At 32.6% G+C, this 11,975-nt stretch overlaps 2 protein-coding genes across 2 annotated transcripts in view; both read left to right on the top strand.

Moving 5' to 3' along the window:
* Nucleotides 1–604: 604 nt before the first annotated feature.
* On the top strand, nucleotides 605–8,755 carry LOC111705859 (GPI mannosyltransferase 4; the record flags this gene model as incomplete). Its single annotated transcript, XM_023478554.1, is given in 11 exon segments — nucleotides 605–742; nucleotides 851–1,121; nucleotides 1,971–2,051; nucleotides 3,079–3,127; nucleotides 3,827–3,924; nucleotides 4,262–4,286; nucleotides 5,155–5,358; nucleotides 5,762–5,888; nucleotides 6,963–7,050; nucleotides 7,881–7,984; nucleotides 8,619–8,755. Coding segments are annotated over 11 exon segments (1,211 nt in total), but the record flags the coding sequence as incomplete, so codon positions are not given.
* Nucleotides 8,756–9,940: 1,185 nt separating this feature from the next.
* LOC111705858 (uncharacterized) overlaps nucleotides 9,941–11,975 on the top strand; it is an 8,585-nt gene continuing 6,550 nt past the window's right edge. Inside the window, exons 1-4 of the mRNA XM_023478553.1 lie at nucleotides 9,941–10,083; nucleotides 10,660–10,751; nucleotides 11,247–11,306; nucleotides 11,698–11,774. Of these exons, the coding sequence (XP_023334321.1) occupies nucleotides 9,988–10,083; nucleotides 10,660–10,751; nucleotides 11,247–11,306; nucleotides 11,698–11,774 (325 nt within the window). The 5' untranslated portion in view covers nucleotides 9,941–9,987. The remainder of the gene's footprint in view (nucleotides 10,084–10,659; nucleotides 10,752–11,246; nucleotides 11,307–11,697; nucleotides 11,775–11,975) is intronic.

Raw genomic sequence — 11,975 nt, 5'->3', positions numbered from 1 at the left:
AAGGAAGGATAGAGAAGGGTAGGGAAGGCTGGGGTAGTCGGCACAATGTTGGCACACGGGACACAACATTTTTTTGGCGCGCAAAATATGCTTCCCCTCCCCCCTACACAAATGCTCTCGTACCCCCCTGAAGCACCCACTAGGTCGGAAAAGGGTTAGGTTGGAAACTCAATAGGTTCGTTTCCTCTAGGTTCGATGAGCGGGTACCGAAATCTGAGTGACAAATGAAAACCAGAGTTTCTGAAACATATTGTCCGCATAACACCAAAGCCGTAAAATCGATTTTCATGGATTCAGCGGCATTGCGCATATTTTCCTCATATCAAACATTTTGATCTCAAACCTGAGCGTCTCTTTCGTTCAGAACTCCTACACAAAGATCATAGTTGAGATATTTTTGTGAATTATGTTTTTTCTCGTTTTTTGTTTTTTTTATTTTTCACGTATTTTTTTTCTTGGTATATTATTGGGGAGGCCCGGCGGTGGGCTAAGGAGGCTGAGTTTTGAATGAATTGCGTCGGCCGGGTCGGGCTTTAGTCATTTCCTAATGAAACATTACTGTTTGAACTGCTTAATTTCAGTGTTTTTTTGCTAAGCGGTTGGATAAAATTTATATTCATGTAAAGATATAATGTAAAAATCGATTGTTCTCGAAGCTGAAAACTGATGAATTGACAGCTCATCTCATGAATAAAATGGATTAAATACTATCACCATGGTCTGGATTCCTCAAATACTTAAGGTATGAAATTCTAATGTCTGGATTCTTATGGCGTAACTGATTGTGAATGGGGGGGGGTTTGCGTCTATAGTACTTTTTAGGATTTTTAGATTTTATTTTACATTTTAGGTTGCCTGGGATGCGACGAAGCTAGGAATAGCCCTGAAAGGCTACAAACAGGAAAGGGCTCTGGTCGAATCAAAGAAACATCAGATCAGCATTTTCCGGCGGAAAGAGGCGGTTAAAGAAATCCGCCGTTTATACGAGGCGGAGAAATATGAAGAGCTGGTCCGCCTGTTTGTGCCGGATGTTGTATTGAATAAGGTTGAGGAGTTTGTGGATTTATGGTGGCGGATTTGGGACATTTATTGGATATTCATTCTCATACGGATACTGTTAGGAAAACTTAATCAAACAGTAATTCTTGGAGATTTCTCGTTGATTTTTAATTATTTTTAAATTAATATTGAGTTTTTAAATCTATTCCTATTCAGTTTCTTGTTATCTCCTCCCTCTCAATTTTTAGTTTATTTAAGGGGTATATGAACAGTCCCCCCCCCTCCTACACAATTTTTATTCAATTTGTGCCTGAATTATTTCCTTCAAGAAATTATTTCAAGGACTGAACATGGTCGTAATTTTAATTGACCCTTTGTGAGGTACGTCTGATTTCCAACAACACTCTTTCAATCATTATCTAATCAATTATGTGGAAGATATTGTCGCTTTTATAACTTGAAAACTGTTTATTTAATAAAATTTCTGACATTTTCTTTCCAAGTACAAATCTGCAGAAAATTTGTTGAAGAACAATTGTACTCGAAAATAATGTTTTTTTTTATAGAAAAACGCAGGTAGATTGAAATTTTGGTTGATATTTTACCCCATGGATCCGCATATTTTTGCGGATCCGGATCCAGGAAGCCAAAATCTTACGGATCCGGATCCTAAGTACTGGTCTTAATAAATATTAATCCAAAACTTACGTTCGTTTAATAGATGTTTATTTCAATTATTTGACACCATCAACACCAGAAATCAAAACCGGTTTTTCAAAAGTTAAACAGTACATCTTAACATGACACTTCTTTCTTGGATATCGAATGCGTTCTAAAGTAATCTTGGGTTTGTTTAAGCATTAATCTTGATATCCACCATTCTAAAGTTTTTGGCTCTGTTCATTTAAGAATATCTTTAAAAAATAATTTTCTTTTCTTTTATTATTATTTGTTTATGTTTGGTTTTGTAGTATTTGTACCTGGGAATTCTGGTTACATTCATCCTGATGAGTACTTTCAATCTCTAGAGGTTACCATGGGGGATATATTCGGTAAGAATTATCTATTATTTTAATTATAAGTTGTTATGGAGAGTCAGGGGTGTATATCTTTCTTTAAAATCATCCCCCCTAATTTTTTAAATTGATTTGTTTCTAGGGATTTTGGAGCAAATAAAAGAATTTCATTCGGAAAAAAACTGAATTTGCTGCCTTGTAACTAAAAATTAAAAAAAACTTTCTAGACTTTAAAACATGTTGAAGTTTGCATTTATTAAACTATGGTTAGTCGTTACAACCTGTTTGTTTTTGGGTCATTATTTTGCTTTTATGTCATGATCCTGACTTAATATTAAAATTTATTATATTTACAATTTAAACAAATGTTCTTTTCTTACGGTATGGCAAATTGTGATGCTTACAAAGAATTAAGGCAAATTACTTACTGAAGGTGCATCATATTTTAGATAAAAGTCGGTGAAATTGTCTTGCACCTTGAAAGTTTCAGTATGATTAATAAATCCTCAAATCTTAATAAAACTGTAGTTCAGTTTCAAGGAAGAGTGTAAACCAAACTCAACTCCTTATTTTTAACAAGTATTTATCGTTGGTTTTATAATTAAAAACTTTTCCAATTAATTTTCATTTCTAAATTATATTAAATATACTGTATGTATTCAAACTAATACGTGCTCCCCATTATTTTTAATTAAAGGAACTGTTGTCAAATTTCAAGTAACCCTTCATCTAAGATTCCTAATTGTAACCTTGAAACTTTAATATGATCAATAATGTGGAAGATAACGTCGTGTTTCTCTCTTGAAAAGTGTTTATTCTGAGGATTTATCCATTATTTCTGAAGCTAAGCAGAGAAACCTCAGTTCAAATTAAAATAAACACTGAACAGTTTTCATAGAAAAAAGCTATGGATATTTATTTCATACTTGATGAGACAAAGCTTTGAAGGTTACCATTGTGAATCGAACATGCAACTCTTATCAATGGACAGTTGAAATTACGCTCACAGTCCCTTTTTAGCTTTTGATTACAATATTTTCTAATCTAATCGTTGTACTTTTAGACCTTGATGTACACAGAACCTGGGAGTTTAATACAACACAGCCGCTTAGGTATACATTCTTTGAAAACAGTGCTTAGGATCCATTCAATTTTGATGTGGATCCGGATCCGCATCCTGGATCCGCATTGGAAAAAAATGGATCCGTATCCAGAGATGGAATTTAAAGAATTTGAGCCGCGGTTTAAATCCGCCAAAACCCGGTTTAAATTACGCGCCGGCTTAAATCTTGAAACATTTTATACAATTTTAAGTGGAACCAACCATATTTAAACCGTGGCTTAAATTTAATCCGCCGCTCAAATTCTTTAAATTCGGCCACCGGTCATTTCTTTAAGATTTACTGAATTTTTTTAACAAAAAATAATTTTCAAATTTTTTGTTTTATTTTTTCGCTTATTTTTATCCTAAAACTTGATGAACCATTCAGAAATGAGGAAATTTTAAAATTTTTTTTTCTTCAAAATTTAGGAGTAAATTATTTTTTTTTGACAGTTTTTGGTTGATATTTTACCCCTTGGATCCGGATCCAGTAAACCAAAATCTTACGGATCCGAATCCTAAGCACTGATTAAAAACATTTAAAACAAACCAAAAACGTCTAAGTTTTTAGTTGACACGAAAGCCGTTTAAGATTGAATAATACTTGTTGGTGATACAATCATAGGTTTCGGAAAATACTCAATTTTTGGTATGATTAAAAAAAGAGAAAAGTTTTTTTTTTGTCTGAAGTTTTGTTTTGATTTGGTAGGAGTCCGACGTTACCGTTTGTAATCTACGGAATCCCGCTGGGCTGCCTTAGGCTGGTAAATCTGGGAGTATATCACTACCTTGGAGTAAATATTATTGGTGAGAAACTATTAACATTTTAATTGCTAAACACGTTACTTAATTGGGTTTTCTTTAAATAAATAAAACTTGGGTTACTTGCGCTCCATGGGGAACATTGTAGGAATTTATTCTTGGACATCAGAAAGGTGCTCAGAGCTGAAAATTTTATAATTATTACAGATCGCTTAATCTAAACATCCACTGTTTGATTTCTGCTTAATCCAGCTCTTTTCCATTTTTTGGGATTTCCGACCAATAAGAGTTCTGTCATGAAATGGTGCAAAAATTTCATATTTCCCGGATCTATTTGCTGTTCGGGATTCTGCATACACCACTCTGATTAGTTAAATTTAAGAAACTTTCCGGGAAACAAACCAAAGGTTAAAATAATCTTAAGGTTAACAAAAAGAAGAGATAAGCATTGATCTATTTATCCACAATTCTAAAGTTTTCAGCTCAGGTCTCACCATTAATCATGGTGAACAGGATGTTCAAGCACTTCTCCTAGTTTTAACAACAACTTCAGAACTAACAATGCAATGTTTTCTATTACAAATATTGCTATTTGATTTGGTTTGGTTTGGTTTGGTTTGGTTTGGTTTGGTTTGATTTGATTTGATTTGATTTGATTTGATTTGATTTGATTTGATTTGATTCTCTCAAAAATGATTTTCCACTAATCCTCATTGTGCTAGAATATTTTAATTCTAACTTATGGAAGAAAAAAAAGAATTTTGCGAGCAAAATAAATTTTTTTCGGTAGGAAAAGTACATAAGCTAATGGAAATTAATAGAATTTTTCTATCTTTTATTATTTCAGAAATATTTTGGCTTTTATATCGCCGAATTAGGGGTAATGAATTAATTTTGGGCGGAGGTAACGATTTCCTTTCTCAAAATCGATAACTAAAAAGACACAATTTTTCAATATTTATATCTTCCGCATACAAATCCCCTAAAGGATGCATTTTAAAAAGAATAAATGGCGTCGCAGACTATTTTTTAAAACTAGTAATTACTTGTCCAAGTTCCCAACCCGTCTAGCTTTCAAGCTTTAAGGAAAATAATTGCTTTCTCCCCTTCATAACTAATAATCGCTTCTTCAACATTTAGTCTAAAACATTGTTAAATTTAAAATAATTTTTTCCCCCGTTGTCCTAATATATCAGCATTATTGTATTTGAAGAACAGTGGATAATGTTAAAATTTACTTGATTATTTAACTTAATAAATTTTGTTTTTATTTAGAGAGAAAGTTGAAATCCAGAAGAAAAAGAAGAAAATTCCTCCTCATGATTTTAAATTCGTCGTACAAATTGGCGTTGTGTGCGCCATCGGCGTATTTAATCGTCCAACCTTCCTCTTCTATGCATTTTCACCGTTGTTCTTCTGGTTTCAACGCGGCGTCTTCAATCATTCAATGTTCACACCTTTTCAAACTTTTAACTTCAGGTATTTAAAAAAAATTTGGGAATTGATTTTGTTATGATCTCCCTTCTCTTTCTTTCGAATAATAAATTGTTAATTACATTTTTCTTCATTTTTTTCTCTCTTCCCCTCGTCCTCCTCTTAGCTGATCTGATTTGGTCTGACGATCATATCAGATCTGGTCTTGTCTCGTCTTGTCTCGTCTCGTGTCGGATGATGATGATGAGATGATGATGAGATGATGGTGAGACGATGGTGAGACGTTGGTGAGACGATGGTGAGACGATGGTGAGATGATGATGAGATGATAAGGAGATGATAAGATGATGAGATTTTTATGTGGTCACTGGTCATAGGGTGTCCCTAAAAGTCTGATATGTTGATTGATTGATTGATTGATTGAGTAAAACATTAATAATATTTAAAGGATTGCGTTGATGCTTCCAATATTCGTGGGAACAAGCCTTCTCCTCATACTGACTGATTCCCTTTACTACGGTGATCTAACTATACACAAGTTGTGGCATTTATCCATGAAATACTCAGACTGGAAGGTATACATATTGCAGGGGCAGATATTTTTATCTAATAATCACCCCCTTAAACAAATTTGAAATGCTTAGGGTTTTTAGTGCTGAATTGAATATAGATAAATTTTGGGGTAATGGGAATAACATGAACTGAGCTGAAAACTCTAAAAATGGCATAATGTATAGGTCTACTACATAAATTGTTAAATATGTAAATGCAGGTTTACAGCATATCAAGTTTACACGATATTTGCTTCATTTTGACACTTCTGATTTTCTGCTTAATCCTCTCTTTTGGATATCCCTGCTGTTTACGAACCAAAAAGAATTCTTTCATTGATTGCGCGACAAAATTTTTAAAATTTCTTGGTTTCTGATTGGCTGTTCGGTTTCTGCAATCGACACCTGATTGGTTGTAGTTTAGACAACTATTAATGTAAGTCTTCAGAAAATTATGTTTATGTTTATGTGGTGTTGATTCTCAGGACTCCTATTGGAGTATAATGAGAGTTTCTTGATTTTACTGTAAAAGATTTTAGTTCAGCTATAGTTCTGGCCATCATTGTTCATATCATTCACATTTTCACGTCTTGATCTAACATTATTTAGAATTCTTGGCATTCTGAATTGTTGCGGGTAAATTAGTCCATGGTTGGACAACTCGATTGCTGAAAAATTTCCTTTGCATTGTTTTGTTTGTAGATTCATATAGTTGTCAGATTGACGAGTGGTTCTTAGGCTGATGTCTTGGACCCTGATAAACCATATATCTGGATTAACAGCTATCTTATGGTTCAGAGTTTTGTATGTATCATGTCAAACCTTAACCTCCTAGCTTCCAAGGTTCGGATACCAACTTCCTTTATCTTGTCCTCATATGATACACTTTGCAGGTTTGAGATCATATTTATGGCTCGCTTTTGTACTATTAAGAGAGATCAAGCATTGATTCCGATATGCACAATTCACAAGTTTTCAGCTCAGAACATTTATTTCATGTAACCCACCAGAAGAAGATTATATTTCATAAAATACTCAAAAAGAACATGAGTTAGATTTCACCTTTTTAAAAATCTATTTTATTTTTTTTTCCCCCAGGTGGCACCGTTCAATTTTATTATGTACAACGCTGTTCCGGGCAACATAATTAGTCATGGAGAACATCCCAGATATACACATACCCTGGGTAAGTACTTGATCAACTAGACTGTACTTCACTGTACTGCATTGTATTTTACTGTATTGTGCGGTACTGTACTGTAAATCAGAGAACTTGCCAATTTTCAATAAAATCGCAAGGGTATTTATTTTCTTAAAATACAGGGGCAACTTCAATAGAGTTACGATCTCATGTATGTTATGTCATTCTTTAATATTTACCCAAGAGATGGGGCTCCTTGCCAATTTTATCTCGTATATTCTCGTTCCCTTTCAGATTTTAACTTTATTTGTCATTTAGATTTTTTCATATTTATATCGAAGGACACAAATGCATATTTTTTTTATTCCAACCATAAAATTCTTTGCCCACAGGAAAAAAACGTGATTTTTTATTTTCAGCAATTTTTAGGATTTTTTTCGGTGCTTTTGTAAATTCTGGTTGAGAAAAAGTAACTTAACGATGATGTTATGGTTAAAAGGTGTATGCTTAGGGTCGTCATTAAAAGTTTAGTAACATTGTGAAAACGCCTGCTAAAAAAATAAAATAATAAATGTTGACAAGGCTTAATTTGAGCTCTTCAAAATATGGTCCGCTCTAAGTGTAACTTTAAAGTTATCAGAAAATTACTTTCGATATTTTACTTTTTCTTCAATTTTAATCACTATGCCGTTATAAATTGTAAAATACTGTTTTAAATACATTTTCAATATCTACACAACAATGGTTTTTCAAAAAACACACAAAATATATAGATATATATTCATAATTTAGTGAACTTACCTTTACTGCTGGGCCCTCTAGCCCTTGTATTCTTGATCATAGTGTATATATATATATAACTATAAATAATTTAGTAAATCTACCTCTACTGCTGGGTCCTTTAGCCCCTGTATTCCTGATCACAGTGCTCAATTGGATCCTTGATGTCTGTTACCTTCCTTGGCAAAAGAAACCTGGGGTAAGTCGGTTCAATTTATATTATATTAGCTAGAGTGTCCGGCGTTTCCCGTAAAATTAAAAAAAAATATTTCGAATTTGAAAAAATATTTGGTTTTAAAAGAAAAAAATTCGAATTTTTAGCCTTTGTTTCCCCTGGCCTACTCATGGGTTCCTTAAAAAGAAAAGAATTATTCAACACATGATTTGAGTTTTTTTTGCATCGACATTTATATATAATCATATATATATATATCTGAGCGAAGAGCTTTATTATATAGAAGATATAATTTTCTTGCTGCATTGTCGTATCTTTTGATGTAAAAACTATACACATTAACATTTAACATATTGTTTAGATACTGATTTTAACAATTTGATGATAACTAGTGTCATAAGACATTATATATTATTGATTGTTTGGTTAGTTGATTGATTAAGCAAAAGTTATTACGTTTTATTAAAGACAACCAAGTTGAGTTAATGGTTTTTATATTGAAAGATTGAGTTTAATAACAATTTTTTTCTATTGATAAATTGATTGGGAAACGTTTTTTTGTGTGCAATTTTTAAATTCTAGCCTTTTTTAAGGTTTAGGTTTTAATAGGTGACACATTAAATCATTTACAATTTGTACGCATTGACATTGTTTCTAGATGAGAACAGTTTACGCACTGATGCTTTTCTCCAGCTTAATTCCGCTTATCGGGTTGTCTGTTGTTAAGCATCAGGAAGCAAGATTTCTTCTCCCTCTTCTACCCTGTATAGTCCTGATGTGTGGTCATAAACTTAGGTATTTATAGTATTCTTCCTTTTATAATCCTGATATGTGGTCATAATTTTAGGTATTTATAGTATTCTACCTTATATACTGTATAGTCCTGATGGGTCATAAACTTAGGTATTTATAGTACTCTATGCTTTCTGCTCTTGGAAGGACTATGGACCTGTCCATCATAGCTTCCGGCGCTGCTTAGAGTTGCTCATGACTTATCCTACAGGGGATTATCGAGTAAAATATAGGAATAAAACAGTAAACAAGAACTTCATCTTCAACTTTCCATCTCATCAACATCTCCGCTGAAAGAAGGAGCACAGAAGTATAACCCCTGATTGGTATACAAGTCATGCTCAATGATGCCGGTTTTTTACTCGGCTGGCTGTGAGGACTGGACTACTGTGGAAAATTCCACCTGATGGGGCTTTAAAGCTGTAAACTCCCCATTTTGCATGAGCTTTGCATTTATGGGTTTCCTAAACTTCTGCTTAGTCGGAAAGACTTAAACATGAAGGAAAGCAGGGATCTTTACTGAATTACCAGATACCCTTCCTCCTTCAAATCTTCTTGTCTCTCGCCTACCTGCTCCACAACTTGATGTCACAGGAAACAAGAAACAAAAAAAGAAAATTGAACAGGAAAAATTGGAAGGGAAATAACTCATGATAGGCTTTACACTATCAATTTATAATCCATTAGCAAATGGAGACAGCATTAGAGACTGGGCTGGGACTGGGAGACGCCCCCCCCCCCTCCATTTATTTCACCCTGACAGAAAATATATCAGAAATATGCAGTTGTTTTGAGCTGAATCAACAAGTTGCTGACACTTCTAATGTGTGTACTGTAGAAATAGTAAAGGAGGCACCTTAACTTGGTTCTAAAGCTTGTAGCATAGCAAAACTGCAAGGATGTCTGAAATTTTTTTTTTCAAAATTAGCCAAAATATGATTGAACGATGTACGAACAAGAAAAAATGAAAAACAAAGAAATATAGAAAAGTTTAAATATTTACGTTTGATATCATATAACTATTTAAAGCATATTGTAAAAAATTTTTGATAAATTTAAAATTTAAAAATAAAAATTATCATTTATCAAGGTTAATTTTATCTTCGGAAAATAAAATAAGCCGTTTATTAGACTAAAAACATGTCAAAATTTTTTATTAACCTTATCCGGAAAATGCTAATTATTTCACTCAAGAGAATGTAAAATATATAAACCTGGTGTATACCCATACCTTCATGCCCCCTAGATATCCTCTACTTCAACCTCGAACCTTCAACCTTAAACACTATCCTCCGCATATACTCAACAATCAAACTAAATACTTAGTTCAGGTACTTCGGCCTAAATCAATAGACGAATCATATTTTAACTTGTGTTACCTAGTTTTGAAAAGAAAAGATATTAAAGGGACAGTTTGACGGAAATGACCCATTTGTTTTGTAATAGCATAATTTATGAAAATACCCTTTAAAACTTTAATTGATTAATAATGTGGTAGATATTTTAGGTTTTTTAGCTCATATTAATACTCCACAAAATCTCTGTGTAACCAATAAATCAAAATTTGATCTGATGCATTAATCTATCAATCAATAGATATTTCTTTAACCTCAATTTTCTTCTATTATTTTGGGGTCTTCAACAGGGGTACTGATACCCTAACCCCCAATCAATCAATCAACCAAAAATTATGATATCTCAAAGTTTTTCGATAATTTTAAATTATTCAACTGGGCTTCTACTGAAAATGAAACCTCAAACTTAAAATTTGAAAACGGTTCGTTCCGGAAAAATTTAAGATTTATTTAGCATTGATTAATTATTCATCGGATACATAACGATGGTTAGTAAAACTCCGTTAAGATTAAAAAACATAATGATAATAATATTGAACTGTATTTGTTTAGGACCTGGGAAGTATCGATACAGACACGTTGTATAGTCGTCTGCTTGATCTTCTAACAAGGGAGGATTTTGTCCGGAAAAAAGAGGGAATAAGGTACACTCTTGCAATACCACACATGTCNTTTTTTAGCAACTTAAAGCAAACTGTGATTAAAGACGTAATTTTAAATGTTTCCCCTTTAATAAAAAAGGAAAAAAGTGGCATATACGATTCACCATAATACCCTTAAATCTCTATCTGAGTAATAAAAAGTCGTTTTTCGTTGTTAAAACGTGTTTAACTCTAACACGTTCTTTCGTCGTCTTTGCAAGATAAATCTGAAAATCCCTTTTACAAAGAATTTTTAGTTGAAAATTATTTTTAAATTTCTATTTGTATTTTTCTGCATAGCGCTCATTTCTTTTTATAATCACATGCATTCTCAAATGCATATGATTTCAATTGCACCCCGCGAAGAGTTGTCCGACGCTCTAACTCCCTCGTACTTGAAACTATCCGGCTGGCATTCACGTTTTTGGAACGGGCGTGGGCTTAACTCTCAACAAGAAAGTAAAGAAAGAATTTAAAGTATTAACTAAAAAAATTTAGGATGAAAACTTACCTGGTGGCTCCAACCTTCCTTCTAGATCAGCTGGGATATATTGCAAGGAAACGTTTTCAAATAAGTTTATTATAATTCAGAATTATTATCTCTTGTGACTTAAAAGGAATTGAGTCTTTGACACAAACTCCGATTTTCTAATTCCTTTATCTTTGCTACTGAAGGTCAAAAAGCTAAGATATTTCAAATTCTGTTTTATCAAATAATCTAAGTTTGAAATATCAAAGGTTTTCATCATCAATTTTCAAAGTTAAGGAATTAGAACAGGACAAGAACACAATTCCTTTGACCCAAATTTCTAATTTCTCAAATAATTATAATCCTGATTTATCAAGAAAAGAAATTATTTATTGTTCCAGTCGGATTTAAAGTATTTTAATAGAAGGTTTTGAAGTAGATCAAGGAATAAGAAAAAAATAGAAAATGTTTGAATTTTAGAAAATCGCTGAAGATCGATGTTATCTTCACAAAATATCCGCATTTATCTGTAGAATCTTTGGATAAACTAGATTTAGGTATTTTTAAAAATTTATTTTTCAATTTTAATTAATTTTATTTATATTTATTATTTAATCTACTGCTCAATGAAATAACTAACGGAGGGGGGCGGGGGTAAATATTATTTAGTACGATAAGAAAAAACATTCCATCATCATAAGAAAAACTTTTATTTTTTTATCAGTAATGTGAAGTAATTCTGTCAAAGGACAGTATTT

The sequence above is a fragment of the Eurytemora carolleeae genome, unplaced genomic scaffold, assembly GCF_000591075.1.
Source record: "Eurytemora carolleeae unplaced genomic scaffold, Eaff_2.0 scaffold684, whole genome shotgun sequence".
Lineage (NCBI taxonomy): Eukaryota > Metazoa > Arthropoda > Copepoda > Calanoida > Temoridae > Eurytemora > Eurytemora carolleeae.
Note: the sequence above shows the minus strand (reverse complement) of the source record. Positions and strands in the feature narration are given on the sequence as shown.